The sequence below is a fragment of the Astatotilapia calliptera genome, chromosome 5, assembly GCF_900246225.1.
Source record: "Astatotilapia calliptera chromosome 5, fAstCal1.2, whole genome shotgun sequence".
Taxonomy (NCBI): domain Eukaryota; kingdom Metazoa; phylum Chordata; class Actinopteri; order Cichliformes; family Cichlidae; genus Astatotilapia; species Astatotilapia calliptera.
In genome coordinates, this window is record NC_039306.1 from 7,253,129 (window position 1) to 7,272,552 (window position 19,424).

Below are 19,424 nucleotides of genomic sequence, written 5' to 3' on the forward strand. Positions count from 1 at the left end.
TGCCAAAAAGATGGTCTATGTTTACTTTCATACATGCAGTAGCTGTGAATACGTTTTTGGATGTGTGTAAAAAGCCTCATTTTTCAACAGCACCGGGGTAGTGTGTGTCCTTATTCTCACATATAATGGCTGCAGTCCAGCCCAGACTAAGATTAATTTGAGATGCTACTCTTCTGCTGCTGTACAACAGTAGTTAGTGCATATGCTTGGCTTAGACCCCACTATCACATATACACACACTTGCCCATTCAGATGCACACACCAATTCAACAAGTGGTCCCAGAGCCTCTGTTGAGTCAGCTCCTCCAGAATCAACATCCAGCTCTTTGGCTTTTCCCCCTGAAGTTGGTCCTCAGAGAGAAAGAGCAGTATGGCAGCTTAACACAGAGCAGTTAGAGAGAGGGAGAACAACATGCACTCTAAGTGAGAGAGAGAGGGAGTAGTAACTGTGACTGTCACCACCTCAACACCATACAAGGAGGATCAATAAAGCAAAGTCAAATAGCGCTCACTGAGCAGTCCTCTGTGGCTCTGTTCAAAGATCTGTTGGAGAATTGCATTGTCCGAATCAGAGCAGTGGACCAGACTTCCACTCATTTGCACCAAGTTATATTTACACTCAAACAGTAGAATTGTCCTGACTTCTCTGTGCGTAGCTCATCCTGGCAGACAATAGAAAACAGAGTCCTTATTGAATATAAACCAGGGGGATGGTGCTCTCATATTGCAATACAAGTGATGAACTCTGTCTCTCCGATGGTAAATGTGTAAACAGATCTCTAATGGACTGGATTAACCTTGATAATCTATTCATTCCAGTGTCTCACCTGCTGACCTGCCTGCTTTTGTAACTGATTATTGATCAGGCAAAACAAAGAATTTGTGAATATCTATTAGGGCATGAAAGTAGTCGTCTAATACTCCATATCCACAAATGATGAAAATCATCAGTTCTCAATTAAGCATCAAAAATGTAAGTAAACAAAAAATGCTCATCAATATTTTCCAGAGCTTGCTATTTCAACCAACACCGTAAGACCTGAAATTATTTTCCGATAAATTAAATAAATTGTATTAAAAAAAAAAATCAATAAATGCTTTCTATAAAGTCAATAATTCTTCAATAGTCTGTCATGATCAGAATTTGAGTCAAACTATTGTCCCTGAATTTGGCAATGCCCAAAATGACTTAATGAAGAGGCTATGTAATGTACAGCAACCTGAAGATAGCGGCCTTGCTCTACATAATGTTGTTTTGAAATTGCTACGAACATATAAAACAATTCTGTTAAAAAGTAAATCGCATTGATGGTCATATTAGTAAATAAGGTACGAGTCTGCTATGGTAACAAATAAGAAAATAAGAGGAAAAAAATCTATAAGAAAAGTACATAAAGGAAGGTTCAGTGTTTTTATTTTGCAGAGGATTTAGAGTATGATCACATGCTCTGTGAGCAAAAGGCTCTGGATTTTGACCACAGATAAGGAAAGACTTTGATAGTGAGAGCCATTGTTGAACAGATCACATCAGACTGAGGAAGGATAAGCTGCTTGGGGATGCGGTCAGAGCAAAACTCTTTTGGGAACTGTCATTCTTCCCAAAAAATAGTTTCCATCATTCTTTTGATGATGGAGTTTTAAGTATTAGACAATGAGGAGAAATGAGCCATGTAGAGATAAATGACACGTTAGAAGAGCTGTTATGGGGATATTAGCCCACAGATGTACAACTGTGTGTGTGTGTGTGTGTGTGTGTGTGTGTGTGTGTGTGTGTGTGTGTTTTCCCCCCTTTTTTTTGTTTGAGTTTTTTGGTGTGTATGTGCTTTAACCCGTCAGAGTCACTTCCTTACTATTATCTATAATAAAGAGCTCTTAAAATTTGATTTCTGAGATTTACCCTCATCATTTTTCCGTTATCCACAGGAGTAAGTTTGTGTAATGATAATTTATAGTTCTGAGAAACCGGAAGGATTGTGTCGTGTGGTTTACATCAGGAAATGGAACATGGCTTTCAGGCTGAGACGCTAAGTCACGCTCCCATCACCTGGCTGCAGCTGTTTGACTCATGATTCACCATCGCTCTTTCATTCCTCATCTGACAAGTAGCATTTGATCATACTGACTCAGAGCGGCATTATAAACCAGACTGTATTTGCAGCTATAGCTTCCCTTTCCAATGTCAACTGTCTCATTTCTGGTATTGTTTATATGAATACCAGTGAAGGTTCAGTGATTATAGGAATTAGTTCTTTGAAATCAAAATCTGTCTTTCTAAATAGCATAAGCACAAACTGCATATATGTAAGACTGGAAAAATTACAATTTAACATAACAGACAGTGTCCCATTTACAAATCTACATTGTGCATCCAAACTTTTATAATCATCATATTGGGGTTTTTCCTGCAAAGATACATTTTGGGTACCTCTAGATGAGTTTTACTCCAAGTCAGATAAAAACATAGTAATTTCTTAACTCACTGTATTAATTTGGTTTCTGTTTAATGAAGCAAAATATACATTTAATTTTTAAAACCAGATTATCAGGAATAAATGGAACTACAGATTTCTGTCAATAAAAAAGAAAGACATGCCTTTACAGTATGCATACAGTTACCTACAATAAAAATAGATACATTAATATAAAAATGTAAAACAAAAAAAAACCACTTGTCATGTCTATCAGCAAGGAGGATGAGGAGATTTAGACAAACATAAAGCTGTTTAAGGGAAAATGAAAGAGAGAAGATCTGTTTTAGTAAAATATCCCTTGGATTTAGAAAATTCACATTTGATTCACATTTGTTGCCCTCGTTCAAACTGGAAGGTTCAAAATACAAAAAATCTCTTTCCAGTTCAGATATGGTGTGAGCACCATTTAAAGCCATCACATCAGTTATTTACTGTCTATATTGTGCAGTGGATTGTGGCGAAATTTCTGGCTCTAATTTTAAGATCTTTTTTAATGATGAAAAAATGGAAAAAGTAGCAAGTAAATGTACTGTAAGAGTCAAAAGTGTTTTAGCTCTAAATCAAATTTGAATAGAAAACAGAAGCATTTGAAAGCAGCGCCTGCTGTCACAGGCACGTTAGCATGAGCAAAGGTAGATGCCGCAGGCAGAGGAGGTTTATAAAATATGTTATCTGAAGTGTGACATCATTATGAGGTTGCCAGTTGATGATGTTGCCTAGTAACAGAGAGAAGTCCCCCAACGTCAAACTCAATACTGCACTTACCCAGCATCATATCAAGCAAGTTTGATGTTGAGATGGGCGACGAACAGACAGATTCATCCGTGTATTAGTCAGACTGTGTATTGTGTATATGTGTGTTTGTAGATGTTTGTCTAATCTCTGCTGGGCACAAGAAGGCTCATTTTGTTTTATCTCAAGCGAGGCACAACACTGTATCATCCTGATTCGCTCTGACAAAGTGAAAATAAACCAGCTAAATAATCCACATGCTCTGAAAACTCTCTGTTAGATGCTCCGGCCTCCTTTTAACCATAGTGTATGTTTTAACCTGGAGGTCAAAGTGAGCTGAACCTTTAGTGCTGCAGAAGCTTTTACATTTTGCAGCAGCAGACGTGAGCGTCCCTCTTTTTGCATCTCCCTTTCTCTCTCTGCGGGTTCCCATTTCAGATTTGGCTGCCTCGTCTTTGTCCTGTCTGAGCCTGTATCGCTCTCTCTTTGTCACTGTTTACTCTTGCCCCATCTATCTGTGTCTCTCTTCATCTTCTCATCAGTACTCTTATTCTCTCACTTTCCATCTCTTTGTGTTAACCTCCCTGTGCTCTTTTTGTGCTCCGAATCTTCATGCATGGCCCCTTTTCTCAGTGTCCCTGTCTACTGCTCCATCTCTGTTAGAACAGTGTGCCGGCTGTTAGCGGTGCCCCAACGTCATGGCACATGGCTGCGGCATCTTGGCTATAAATAACTCGGTCTCGCAGTCCAAGACAGGACCGAGAGCCAGAGGGAGCGCAATCTGCTGTCTCCCTCAAGAGATGCTCGAAGGGGAAGGCGCGAATAAGATGGCTCACTCTGCACTACCTTCACCACTCAGACCTTCATTGTACTTTATGTATAAAATGGTTGTGAATGCAATTATTTTTCTAGAGAAGTGCAAATTTCTGGTGACCAAGCATTTCAAGTACGTAGCCAAAACAAAGGTTAGAGCAATAAATATCAATGCATAATGTAAACAGACACCTTGAATTTTCATGAAGATGTAGGATGGTGCTAACTGTGCTAACACGATTACAAGTAACCGTCTGGAAGGTTTATCCCTTTTTTTTTTGCTGCGTGTTTCCTTCAGAAAGAAAATGTCACTCTGCAGTGTTGGTGACATTCAAAGGTTTGATTGATGACTGCAATATATCAGTCTTTCACACATCTCTGTCGAGTAGCTATGTTTGGATTGATTTACGGGTCCACACAGGATTTTAGTAACTTTCATTTCATTTGAATACTAGAAGAAGAGTGCTACATTGTAGCGAGCGACACTGATAAGAATTAATTGATGCCTGTGCCGATCTTTATGTGAGTCCCGTCTTTATTGATCCCTTTATTTAGTCCTGATCAATGTCCTGTATACACGAAGAAAGTTTGTATATATGTGTAACTGTGTGTGTATTTACTTATATGTGTATGCACATCAGTCTGGAGAGTCAATTGGTGTGACTCTGCTTACTGCAATAAAGTCCTTATGTCTGGTCCATTTTGCAGCAGTAAAGATTACTTGTCACCAGACCAAGAGGGTCCTGTTTCTGTCTTGATCCACTGGAAGTTTGACTGGCAGCTTTGGTTTTGTCATTTTTCATGATGGTTACCACAGTGCACACTGTATGGTTGCTGACCATGTCCATCCCTTTATAGCCCCTGTATTATATGGCTCCTTTTACAGAGATAAAAGTCGCAAACAATAATAACACAATTAAAAAACGATATCAATAGTGAAGCATCTTAAAACAGAATAAAAATAGATTAAAAAACCTAAATAACAAAAGACTGATTGTACATTGTACAGATTTTCTGATGGCTGCTTCCAGCAAGCTCAGACCATCTAAAACCGGTTTCCCTAACATAACAATGAGTTCACTGCACTCTGCAGTCACCAGATCACAATGGAAAAGAGCACCTTTGGGATGCTGCAAATCTCCTGTTCATATCTCCATGATACGAACAGGAGATTCATACCATGGATGCGCAGCTGACAAACCTGCAACTGCTCAGTGATATTATCATGTCAGTATGGACCAGAATATCTGAAAAATGTTTCCAGCACCTTGTACAATCAACAATATTAAGAATTTTGGCAGGTCTGAAGGTAAAAGTGGGTCTTAAGCTTATAATAGCAAGGTGTAGCTACTAAAGTGTCCACTGTATCTATTGTGAAGACCCAATCAAGGTGTTAAAATTGTATGCACAGAAAATAGTATTTCTTCTATCAGTTCCATATCATACAATGAACAGTCAGTTGAAATTACACCCAGTAAAGTTTTGTCATAAACATAATTTAAAAAAAAAGATTTTGGTCCTTAAAATAAAATCCTGCTGCTTTGAGGGAGATGTCAAGAAAGTGTTTTATAGGAGGCAGTTGCTCGCGGTATAAAGGGGAAAAAATAGATTGAACACTGCCTGAGGTGTACTGAATTTTCAAATGTCAATTAGAAATCAATGAACTTCTTGATCTCAGATAATGAGAATCAATGAATGTGCAAAGAGCTGGATGCTTCCCTCTCACTACACGTTGTTTCGAGGATTTGTTTGTTCTGGCCCTATTTCTGGGCCTGTGAACTCGTAGACAGAAGCTTTTCGATAGAGTCATGTTGCCTTCAGCGAGCTGTCACTATCAGGCTGATTCTACAAGTCAGGGGGTTTTTTTGTTCAGGGTAAGAAAAGCTGCCGGGTTGTAGACCATTTTTTTGTGTTTGCGTTCAGAGTTGTGATGTTGTTTTTCAGTGAGGTGAAAACACTGGTTGACACGTCCAGGTTGTCTTCTTCCTATGGCCATATGGAATACATAGCACTTCACATATTGTCAATACACAGTCCATTAGGTATGCTTCTCTTGCTCAGCATTTCTGACTGCTTCAAGGAGATGGCAAGCTTTCCTTATCAGACGTCCTCTGCTTTGAGCATTCTGTGTGTTTTTTCTTTATTTTAACGATAAAAAAGTATTTATTCCAAAAGTCTACCTATTTTTAAAAGTTGTTACTTTTAGTTGTTGCAAAAAGGATTCCTTTGACATCAGGAATCTTTTGTCTGACTTGTGCATTATCCTCTCCCCTAACATGCTCTTTGTCCTCTGCTTTATTTCAGACCACTCTAAAAGTAGATGTGTGTTTGTTTCTTCCAGGAGACAGTAACCCCAAGGAAAGCAGCCCCTTCATCAACAGCAGTGATGCTGCCACAGAGAAGACTCAGCAATATGACCGCAAGAACATGGCCCTGTTTGAGGTATAATGCAATACTCCGCATACACACACATACGCACATGCACACATTGATTTTGTTAACACACACAATCAGATGCGATGGTAAGAAGCAGGATACACTCGTTTTCACAATTCAGTGATTGAATAGGGGCTCTGACATCGATTAATGAGGGTAATTACTGTGTGAAGGGCATGTGGGAACCTCAGGTTAAAGCAAGAAAATCTCAGAGTGGTGCAGGATTGAACCTCAATGAGGCAATTTGCCTCCGCTCTGCACAGATATATTTACAATGTCTTCTCAGTGGGATTTCTAGATTGAACAGGAAAAGGGGGTTTATGGTGTGCACACTTGTTTTTGTTTCAAATGAGCTGAAATCCACAAAAGAGGATAGCAAGTAGATTAAATGGCTTCTTATCTGCAATGATCTATGGAAACAGCCACTAAGTGATTGGTCATTTTATAGAGTTCACTTGTTTGATTGAGATTGTTAATAATATTGGCTAAAATGCTGATTGCAACCTTCCTGTCTGCTTGTTTTTCTGCAGGAGGAGATGGACACCAGCCCCATGGTGTCATCTCTTCTCAGTAGCCTGGCCAACTATTCTAACCTGCCTCAAGGTAGCAAGGAGCATGAGGAGGCTGAAAACAATGAGGCTGAGTCATCACGCAAGAAACCTGTTAAGGTATTTATCTTAAAAATATATGCACTGAAACATACAACAGATTTTATAGACAAATAAAGTACCAAAGGTCAACTACTCTAAGAGAGTACCATTCATTTAATTTTCATGGAAAGCTCAAATGTACCCCTGTTAGAGGATCAGCGTTTGGAAGAAGTAGATGAAGAATATTAACAGAATTTGTTAATTTGTTGATAAGAGTACTATATTTAGTTGTATCTTTAGTTTGCATCTGCCTACGTAGCTTATCAAGTAGAAGTTACTCAGCCTGAAAGGCACTGTGAGAGCAGCACCGTTACATCAGCTAGGTTAACAATGCTTAGCTAATGTTAATGAGGGGAAGCAATGGTCACAGAATAAACCAACTCAGGCAACCAATTGTAGCATTATTGTGAAATATATGTCTGTGAAGGCTCTCAGTCATCCAGGTCATCGGCGTCTAAGGAGCTTGGAAAGAAAAGCGCCTGGACTGTACAATGCAGGGACGAATGCCCAGACCTCTACATTGGAGAGACCAAACAGCCACTTCACAAGCGCATGGCACAACACAGAAGAGCCACCTCCACGGGACAAGACTCAGCAGTTCATCTGCATCTAAAGGACAAAGGTCACTCTTTTAAGGATGCCAATGTTCACATTTTGGACAGAGAGGACAGATGGTTTGAAAGAGGAGTGAAAGAAGCCATTTATGTCCACTGTAAGCAACCATCTTTGAACAGAGGCGGTGGTTTACGACACCAACTCTCTGCCATCTATAATCCAGTTTTGAGATCCCTTCCCAGACGCCTTAACGCCCACTCACATCCTGGGCCATCAGGAAATCACATGATAGGGTGGGGCCAGGTTTCATAATGAGCTCACCCGAAACCCTGGTTGATTGTGACCCACACCCGTTTTCACACCTTGGCTCATGTGATTAGGTAGAGGATCACCAGAGGGTCCTTTGTCCCTCTTTGGGGGGAAAACTCCTACTGGGTTTAAATCTGGGACTCTCCACCATTTAACCTTAGAACTGAAGAAGCTTCTCGGATGAGAGGTGAAACGTCTTCAAGCAACTTAAACAAGTCCAGACGCTTTTCTTTCCAAGCTCCTTAGATTGTGAAATATAAGCATGTACCAAGGTTAGCCACACTTTCACAAAGTCAGCATTACATACAAACAGTAATTAGGGGCCAGTCCCTGCTATCGTCGATCCAAATACCCTTGCTGCTGTCTCTGGCACTGAAAAATGGTGGAACACACAAATTGGTCACTGGATTGGTCTATACAACACGCTAACCTATACAGTATGGTAAGTGCAAATGCATGGGAAAACAAGGTTATCTCTGTGATGCAAAAGGTCATAGAAATGTTGTCACGAGCACAACACGAGAAAAATTTTATCTGTGTTTTATTTAAGAAGATATATTCATCAGAGACACCTTTTAAAGTTGCTATAAGTGTTTCAGTTCATAATCAGTGTATTTGTATTCTTAGTTGTATTGTTATATTATATTTTTGTGTATTTTCTCTGGCATATTTTGAGCATTTTTTGCCGCAAAAGGCAATTATTGCGTCAACATGTGACTCCGACAGAAGCAAACACTAAATGGTAAAATGTGGATTCAAATCGACTGTGTTATAACTGAGCTGCTCCATTAAAAGTGCTTTATCTGGAAAAAGCTGGATGTAATGTGAATGTGCGAGTGTAAAAAACTAAAACTGCGTTATAAGATCAAGACTAGTGCATAGTAATGTTTATAACTCCTGATGTGTTTATCTGTTCTTTAAAGACTATAAGGAATATATTTAAAATGCTTAAAAGAACATAAATGTTCAGATATATTTGTGTGCTGCATCTTATTAGTTAAATGTTACAGCAATAACAGTGTACTCCAGTGCAGAGTAATGGTCTTACTGGCTGCAGTATAAAAACTAATGTTGAAATGATAGTGTAAGCTGTCTTCAAAAAATGGGCCAGGTTTTTGGTTATGAAAAATTATTTCTTCTTAAAAAAATTACTAAAATTAACTTCCACTGACTTAACTCCCCGCTCAGTATGATGCAATGTGCACAGATAAATCTTTTGCCTGTGGATTTACATTTGCAGCAGTAGAATTATTTATGGCTCTTCCTGGTTGAAAAACTCGTTCAACCAGAAAGGACCATGTTCCTGTTGCCAGTGGATGGTCATTAAGTGTTACCAAATATAGAGCTGCAATTTACATAAGATCAAATAATGTTTCCCCAACAGCACAGTCTTAAATTGTTTTGTTAACACAGTCACTGGAGAGCCTGAATATCTCCACCAGTTTAGGACTTGCCAATCATTTTCTGTTGATATTATAAATCCCCGGTTCATGTTATGGGTTTGCAGCTTAAATGCCACTCACTAATGAGTTCCTTCCATATCATCCCATGATATTTTCTGCCGTTGGTGTCGAGATGCCAGCAGGAAGTGGTTTACTTTTCTGGCTTTTTCTCAGCACTTGATGGACAGACTGCTGCATTATTAATCCTGTGGGAAATTATGGTGTTAGGTATGCAGTGACAAGCAAAGCTGAAACTCAATGACAAATGATAATTTGTGAAGGAGCTCATGCCAAATTAGGACAACAGACTGATGGAAAGTGACACGTGTTAAGATATTTCACACCAACTTTTGAAAGTTTCTGACTTCAGAGTTAACCCACATGAGATAAAACACACATTTAAAAAGTGAGACGCTACAGCAGTGACAGTTTGACAGCTTTTCAATGACCTTTGACACTGTCTGTCTTCTCGTGTGTCCAATCAGCCTATCTCTCCCTACCCTTATATATTTGCTTCTATCCACTTCTTGTCTTCCTTCCTGTCCTGTTTCTCTGTCACTCAGGTATTTTTTTTCTTTTTAACCTTGAGAAAGATCAGTGATGATGACATGAGATGCCAGTTCACCTATTATATCCAATTCAGTATGTACTTTTCCTGCTGTGGCTCCAGATGATTCCAGCATCTAGGTATAGAGCAGATCTGGGAAAAAGAGTTTAAATCAACGGCAGGGATAAGTCTAAGAAGAGTAATACATCTGTTTCTTTATTCATGCTTGTGTTCAGAAATCTGACACCAGATTGAAATAGTTACTGTCTTACCAATCGGTGACCCCTAGCAACCACTGGTCACCTGTGAAAAATGTGTATTCCCTGACTGGTTGGTGAGTGATTACTGGAAGTCGCTGGGTGAAATTGGTCGTAAAGAAGTATACAGTGCTACACTAAAAACCTCATTGTAATTCTTTGGCTCATTAGCACATTACTACAGTCACGCATCATTTGCATGGAAAATGCTGATTTGTCTATAGACGCTTCCCAGCTGCTCACCGACTTGTAGTGAAACAGAGAACACAGAAGCAAAAGATATATTATTAATCTGCAACAAACATGTTTCAAAATGCACAACTTTTATTTTTGAATTCAAATTTTGTCTAGAGATAGCCAGCAACCACTCCCCAACTGGTTGGAGAACAAATCATTTCCTCACGTTTTGAGCTCAGTGTCTTCACCATCATATTTGTGGCATCCATTTATGTCCCTTTAAAGTTTTCTTGCCTTTTTTACATTTTAACTTTTTATCCAGCTCCATTAAACTTAAATGTGTACAGTATTCTATTTATTCAGTGCCGAAAAACCTTCAGAACATTCCCAGCAGCCCCGCTTGCACTTTTTGTTTAGTGTTAGTAACCTATTTTAACATGCTAACTAAACTCATGTGGTGAACATGGTAAGCATGGCATCAAGTAAAGATCAGCATTTATTCATGTTTACAGTTACACAATGACATTGGAAACAGGTTTTTATATTCCATGATGATCATAATTTAACCCATATGAGCAAAAACATTATGATATAACAGTTTTCTTCAAGTGTTATCCTACCATGCAGGCAATTGTATTTTATTTAGTTATGAGATGTGAGGCTTCTGCCTTCAGCTTTTTTACAGTTTAAATCACATTTAGACATCAACAGCAGCCTTTACTTCCAAACACAATTTCAGAGTGTATTGAGATAAGCCACAGACCTCATTGTGGACAGTTTTCACTGGGACTGCTGTCTGCTCATGAAAAACACCCAACAGATCTGTTTACTATCAAGATCAATGGGGCAATGTTTCTGAAAACAGATGTAACTATGCCTCTTACTGGTTTCGCTTATCCTGTTGGAAGCAGCTAAGGACAACAACCATGTACACGAGCCTAACATGCCGTCACTCTTGAACTAGTTGACAGTGAGGTATTGCCACTTTGACCCAACCCTCCCAGTTGTTTGAAATGTAAGGTATATTTGTCCAGCTGTCTTTGGCTCAGATATCACTATGGTATAGCACTAATCTCCCCCCGTCATCCGAACTCCTTCAATACTTGAATTAGTCTCCATGCTACACCAAGCTGCTGGTCCTCCAATCAGTAGCCCATTCCACAGGCAATCTCCCCATCGCTGTGAGAGGCTTTTCATTAAGGCAGCCTGTAGCGCTTTATCGCTCACACAGCGGACTCAACCCTCCCAAAAAAAATCACCTTCCCTCTCCATTTCTCGCTTCACTCCACCTACCGCTCCCTCTGTCTCCTTTATCATCAGTCCCCCAAGTTAGGATGAGAGTGAGTTGTGGAAGAGAGAGACAGAAGCGGTAGCCTTTTTGTTCAGTGTGAAAACCAAGATTAGAGATTTGGATGGCGTGTGACATGAGGGATCAGGCTGGAGGTCACAAAGGTTAAGATGGAAACCAGTCAAAGCTAATCTTCTCTGACTTTACCCATTTACAGTTTTTTGCAGTCACTCTGGTGCATTTCTCAGATCAGAATTGAATTTCAACACCTTCAAATCATCCAGTCACATCATAAAAGCAGGTTTTAAGTTAAGGCTGCTGATTCCTATATTATCAATTATGTGTGTTCTTTTGATCAAAAGCTATTTTGACCATGTGAAGTGGTTCATTGGGTTTTCATAATTTGTCAAGAATTTCCTACATATTTTGTTCGACTTCTCATTTGGAAATACAAAAGGCAATTCAATATTGTTTTACAGCTCTGGATACAAGCACAAAGGGGGAAAACCAGGAATATTATTGAAATGTAAACACCTGTTAGTTACAACTTTAAATGGCAAATCATAACCAGATGAATGTAAAAGATGGTTGTTTTCTGAAGACTCAAGCTAAGGATTTTCACCCTCAGCATGTTTGTGCTTTAAAATCAGATGCCAGTGTAGATGTGACTGGGAAACCAAAATGACAGTATATATTCATACACTAGTCACTTGTGAGTCACAGTGTGTATTATGCCTGCCCTAGAGCAAACCTTGGTCTGTGTTCTTATTTAATTACCATAATTTTCAATTTGACCATAATGTTGCATAATGTTATAAAAATGTTTGACACTATCAATTATAAACTCAACAATTATTGATTATGTAATTTTGCAGATCTTAGCAATATATATCTATTAACTAAAGTTAATTCACATTAATTAATTTATTAATTATAAATGGTAAACTGTTAGTGTTACAACCTGATTTTCAAGTTCCAGATTCCCACCAGCTTACAGTAGCAACAGATACCTTTGCACCGCAGCACATGGAGAATCTGGTGATATCTCATCAAGCCTCTGCAGGCATCTGCTGTGATATATATCATTTTTTTAATGTGTCACAAAGATGTCAACCAGTTACAGTAAAACCAGTAAAACTACAAAGGTGATTTGTGATTCTCCAGCAGAACTGTTGCAGTCGATGCCCCACATGCAGTAATCTGAAAGTCTGCACTGTTTAAATTGTTCTATGCCAGACAGGAAAAAAGAGCAGCCTTGTCATCAGATTGTCATCAAAGAGGTTGTTTACATCAGAAAGCATTTCACAGTAGAGTATGCAGTTTTATTAACATCACTAAGCTGTTTGACTTTTGTATTTGTAAACAGTGGCGTAAGAATTTGTCACAACTTGTCTTGTTACAGGCTTTCGCAGACAATCCATTGTATGCAGCTGTTAGTTCTGATTGTTTAGAGAAAAAATCTTATTTGAAAAGCTGCTTTTATGTTTTTGTAAATGTTAAGAATCATTTTCAATATCTTCCAAAGCAACTGAGAAAACTTGTACAAGAAGGCAAGGCTTGTTTTTTTTTTTTTGTATATTGGCAATATCTCACTTTAGGCATTCGATTATTAACATTTGATAAAGCTTTGCTAAAATACTGGGTTCTGGTTTAATATATAATAATCAAATACCACATTTTCTCCTCTGTAAATGTTAAAATGTTACAGCTTAGTTTGGGTGTGAATTTCAGTCTCTTTACCGTATCCCCAAATCATCTAAATATAACATTTAATATACTCTTGCTGCAGAATAACGTGAAAAATAATGTGTCTGGGAAGTTATCTGAACATGAACACTTTAATCCTTGGTGTTTATTTTACGTGTGGGTTGAATTAGTGACTAACTTAGGGCTCAATCACACAGATCTAGAGACAGGGTAGCAACCACAGATCAAAAAGGAAAAATATATATTCCCCAAGTGGTTGGTGGAGGTTGCTAATCAGTCTTTAGGCATGCAGCTTGTAGTGTTTCTAGTTGTTAATGTATAGATTTAGTTAGTTTTCAGTATTTTTATATTCTGTTTCTCAAAAAACAAAAACAAGCAAACAAAAATAAAGATAACGTATCCAGCGGTATTTTCTTAATTGTGCTTTTTGTATGCACAACAGTAAACACAATGCAAACATATGAACCTCTTTTATTCATGTCATTTTCCAAACGACTACACTTGCCAAGAAGGAACACTTGTCCATATGTACTCTGCTTTTTAGAGTGTAATGTTCCCCTTACATAAATGTTTCCCTTCTGGGTGTTTTATGATCTTTGCTCTCAGCTCTGACCTCACCCCTCCCAACCTCCCTTTCTCATTAGACTGGCATGAGATCAGCGTTCCCATCAGCTGCTTTCTGAAGAATGTATCGTGATTAATGTGAATTCATGTTAGAGCAGCATGCACGTGTTCACAGTGGGGAGAAATAGAAATTTCACAGATACCGGGCTAATAGGCTCAGTAGATGTTTTTGTTCTTCTGAGCCTATTAGCCCGGTATCTGTGAAATTTCAGATTATTATTTATTTTACATGAAATATCAAAAACGTGTTAAAATTCACATCTTTAATTGACGTGTTTTGTGTAGCAAAAAGTCCCCAAACTGGATATGTTCAGTATGAAAAAAGCAGCAAAATTTAGCATCTGTCATCATCAAATGACTGAAAAATTAAATCAATTTCAGTATATTTTGCCAATTATTTTTCTGCCAGTGAGCTCATGGATTAATTGCCTAATTGTTCCAGCTCTGCAACACTAATAAAAGAGAAAATAAAGATATAATTTCAAGATGTTAAATCTTTCCCAAGATAAATGTCATTTACATCAAATTTGCACAAAATTAATGATTTGACTGAAAGAATTAGGAGAAAAATGATCCATCTTCTCATCTAAAATGTCATTGCTTAAGTTCTCTTGATTATTATGCTCATTTGTATCTACCACATAGTAGCTTAGAGTACATTTTCACCTCACGTGTCTGTTTCTGGCATGTCACTCTTGATCTTAATTTGTAAACACAAGGGAGCAGCAGTACATGTGCATTAGTGGAAAAGGAGTCTGTCAGCCTTAAATCTGAGAGTGCGCGTAAACAGCGGTTTCACAGCTGGCTGTAACACATGAGGCTTTGTGGTGGAACCTAGAATATTCTAGTAACACATGTAGATGCTATTTAGAGGTGGTGCGTCTTGATTTCCACAGAGGATATTTTGCTACAGTGTTTTTATTTTTTATTTTTTAAAACACTTTCGCCCATACAGACGCACACACACATAGACAGAAACCCAGCTGACCGCAGAGTGACTGGTTCATCCACAGCCGGTCAGGAAGACTGATGCTCGCTGGTCTCTCCTCTTGCTGTCTGTTTAATAATTCAGCACACCTGAGCAGAAACACATTTGCCCTATCAGCTCCGGTTTGGCCAGCAGAGCGTGCAGATTGCGTTACAAGCTCCCAGTCTGCCTCCCTCTCTGTTGTTACCCCCCTCTCCCCCCACCTCCCCTGACCTCTCTCGCTTCACTTCACGCCTCGGTCTCTGCCGGTAATGAAAATAATGAAACAGTTGTGCGGATCCCCCTCCTCTTATCCACCCCCTTTTATCTGTCCTTACTTGTTCTTTCGTCTCCTCTTCTCTCTCCTGAATTATACCAAATCAGGTAGAGAAACCACCCATATGTTACACACAATGCGCTACTTTAATGTATTTATCAAAGTGACAAATTAATCATGAAATAATTATGTGCACTGATACCACTGATTTGCTGCAGGAAGTGGAAACAATTTCACACTCTTGCATTCAATTATATGATTCCACAGTAACATCGGTACATTTCTATCAGCAGTTCTCCACAAACAGGTGCAACACCAACCAGACATTTAAAAGAAAATCCAGACATTTGTACATGCAGTACATATTGGTCCTGCTTGTAAGCATAACAAATTCCTGTAAGAAGTGATTTAAAAGATGTCGCTGGTTTTGTCAGCCTAAGCAGCTTGGCAGGTTGTCCTAGACTGTGAAGGCCTGGATGTTTCCCTTCCTCTCAACTCAGTCAGAAGTAGTGTGTACTCCATCTCCTCATACTTCTCTGCCCTCTTTCTCTTTCATTTTCTTTCCCTTCGGGCTATCCAGGGATTTGGAATTGTTTTCACCTTCCCTTTTTAAATCTGCACTTCCCCAAATTCAACATAGAACTGCTAGCCTCAGCAGGGTAAGAGATGTTCAAAGGAAGGTTGAACTAAAACTATGTGAGTAACATAGGAAAAGGAAGGAGGGGGGATATGGATGTATGTAGCATATAACAAATTAAATGCAGTTTTAAAGGAAGATTTATGTTATCTAAAAATTACATGTCCATCAGCTGTCTGAATAAGCTGTTTCGAGTCCCTTCCTCCTGTCTTACGTCTTCCTCTCATTGGCTGGCTTTCTCAAACTGAAGGTTTTGAACACTATGTGAGCAGGTAATAATTCTGTGCTCACAGCCAGAGCTATGCACCCAAGATGACCATATTAAGGATATTCTCTGGTTGTGACATAATACAGATCAAAAAGTAGAAAAAATAAAAAAGAAGGAGTTTTGGGAGAACAGCATTTTGTTTTGGTTAATATGAAAACTTATCATTATGATAGTATAGGTAGAAGAAAATCAAGTGGAATCACATGTCTGCTCTACTTCAAGGCAACTAAAACCACTTTAAGGCTAAGGAAACCTACTTTAGTATACATTTCATTCACACAATCTATTGACCTGGCCTACAAAGAGCATCTGCTCTTTTTAGGACACAGAGCAGGAGCTGAGGCAAAGAAGAGGTACCAGAGATCCAGTTAATGCTTTTTTTTAAAGGAAAATCTTCCTTTTCTGCCCTGCACAGATTTTGAAAGAATCAGTTTCTCATGGTTTATGGACAAATGTGAATATTTTCTTGTTTGGAGTTAAGATGGTCTTTAAATTAAGAACAGCATTTTTCTGGCTGTGAGAAGTCTTTCTTTTTTATAAATCTACAAAATGGTGCATAGTTGGTGTATAGCTATGTGAGAAAAATGCTTGTGGTGGATATGAAGCTGAAAAGATGGCCAGAGACCGAGATGCAGTCTGGTGATAGACTTGTGCTAAGTGGTAGGGCAGCAGGAGGCAGTGAATCTGAAGTAGGTGCCACAGCAGATGTATTGAAAGGTCCTGTTGTGCATCTAGCACACCTGAGCCATCCATGTGGTGCGTTGACTGCACCTCCCAGGGGATCGGTGGGCAGCTGTTTCTTCCTCTTTCAGTGGTGCCTCGCTGGCCCTACCTGTGGCTCTGCAGCAGTCCGTGTTCCCTTTGCTCTTGGTGGCTCATTCTCCAGGGAAATCACACTGCTGGCTTGTGGCCCATTAAGCAGACACTCCTGTGTATATGTGAGCATGTGCATTTATCAGGGCAGATGCTGGTCAGACTTGCATTCCCCATCCACAAAATGAAGTAATGAAACACCAACTGAATGAAAATTGAAAAGCAGTACTTTCAGTAAATGCCCTGACTTTTCTCCCAAGAGGGTCATTGATTCAACGCATGTACAAGCATTCAATCTGTTTTAGGCTGGGTTTTCAATATAAAGTCATTACAAGCATTCATTAATTTACCCCATTTCTGTTTTGTTGCTGGCTGTTTAACAAATCCGTAGAAGTGTTTTATCTTGTTTAGTACTCTGTTTAGGCCCCCACACCCCCAATCCTGTTTTCTGTGTCTGTACATCTTATATAACAATCAGGATTTCTAGCAGACAGACAGTTTTTTTTTCCAAAGCCTCCCTATTGTCAAAGCTGGATTATAATTTATCACTCAGCCATTAGGTACCACAGACACTCATGCAGCAGTCCAACACTGAAGGTCTGCTTGATTGTGGTTTTCCATTGTGTGGGAGAACAGGCGGGGAAAATGACATTTTGCAGTCTGGAGAGAGTTACTGCCAACTTTGGTTTTGTTGTGCTTCTGTGGATTGTGGTAGGGCATAAACACCTTGTTGCTGTTGTAATACTCAATTGTATTTACACACCTTTTAGCGCAGATTATTATAATCTGCATTATCAGTCGTGCTTTCAACCTGCCTTCCTCTAAGTCTACAGTTGTGTATGAAACGCATTAAAGGACAAAAATTATACTGAATTTTCTCACTTCTCTGTAAGCCTTTCTGACAAACTATTCTATTCAAGATGTTATCTTTTTCAGATTCCACAATCTAACCTCTGCTATTTCAATTCAAAAAGACATACTCTTTTTCCTTATCTGTATTTGATAATAATCAACCCCTGTAGGAAGCTGATATTATACAACTCTTTAACAGTTTCCAGTGAGTGAATACTGCAAATGATCTGTTCGTGTGATGAAGAGCCCAGCGTGTGTGTATTTAACACAAAGCAGTTGTTAACGAGTTTTTGAGACTTCTACATCATCAGCGTGACTTCTTTTTACGCTCAAAAAATGACATAAATTGCATGACACATTTTTAATGACTGAATTGCAAAAATATGGCTTATGTAGCAAATGTGATACAAATTCAAACTCGTATATGGAGATTAAAATTTGATATATTTTTGCATATTTTGTCTAAAAGTTCAACAAACATCATCAAAACATTAAAGATTTCTGGCAGTTATTTCATGGTTCAGGTTTTGAAGGGTTAACATTACTGGTAAATGGACTGGTTCTTATTTCTTATATAGCACTTTTCTGCTCTGCTTGAGCCCTCAAAGCGCTTTATACAACATTCACACACACATTTATACAAGTCTAAGTGCTTTCTATCTAACATTGACACATTCACACTCTGATGAATGTATCAGGAGCAAGTCAAGGTTCAGCATCTTGCCCAAGGATACTTTGGCACCACACCAAAGCAGCCAGGGATTGAACCACCAACCTTCTGTTTAGTAGATAACCTGCTCTACTTCTCAGCCACCCCAGGAAAAGAGATGAGCAGCGAGGAAATTCTTGTTGTTATTAGATTCACCCACCTTGAAAGGAATTACAAAGCTCCAGCTTCCTGAAGGTGTTTTGTCTGTGATATGTACGTGCACACAGGCTTTCCTTTAATAACATACCTGTTGTTACAAACTAACCTCAGCCCACTTTGTGCAGTGGCAGCAATTTTGAGTCAAACAACAAAGTGCTGATGGCAGGGGTGCCTTTCTGCCTGCAGCACCTAAGTGCTAATGTATATTACACACCAAGTCCCTGAAGGACCTGCCAGGGGAAAGGCAGTGTTTTTAATTACAGGATTGCTGCTGGGGTGAGAAAGAAGAGAACTGAAAAGTTATAAGAAGACCTGAGGAGAAGTGAAATTGTGTCTTAATTATCCTAAATGTGTGTTTTTATTTTGAGTTTCTTGGATTTTAGTTCTATGAATTAAAATTTATTTCTCTGTTTGACTTTAATACTACTCCTACTGTTTGTCTGTTTTTTTTCATTAAATAAAAACTGAACCTTAAAGCAGAGTACAGTGATACTGTGCTGTCTTTCTGACGAGCAACATAACATATATCAGGTGCACACAGACCAGAGATATACACTAGAAGTAAAACCACCTCTTAGATAATATATATGTAGTTTTACAAATATGAGTCCTTTCAAGGTTTACACTGGGTTTGTCTACGCTGACATGCAGATGATGAGAAATGCTCTCTGCCACACACTGAAGGGCACAGTGAGTAGCAATCTTATTTACATACCCTAGACAACTGACAAAGT

At 38.8% G+C, this 19,424-nt stretch overlaps 1 protein-coding gene across 4 annotated transcripts in view; it reads left to right on the top strand.

The window, feature by feature from the left end:
- The window catches only part of slc12a5a (solute carrier family 12 member 5a), a 213,254-nt gene that overhangs the window by 148,089 nt on the left and 45,741 nt on the right, over nucleotides 1-19,424 (top strand). For all 4 annotated transcript variants that reach the window (XM_026166925.1, XM_026166926.1, XM_026166927.1 and 1 more), the window contains exons 2-3: nucleotides 6,358-6,458; nucleotides 6,983-7,120. In XM_026166925.1, the coding sequence (XP_026022710.1) occupies nucleotides 6,358-6,458; nucleotides 6,983-7,120 (239 nt within the window). The remainder of the gene's footprint in view (nucleotides 1-6,357; nucleotides 6,459-6,982; nucleotides 7,121-19,424) is intronic.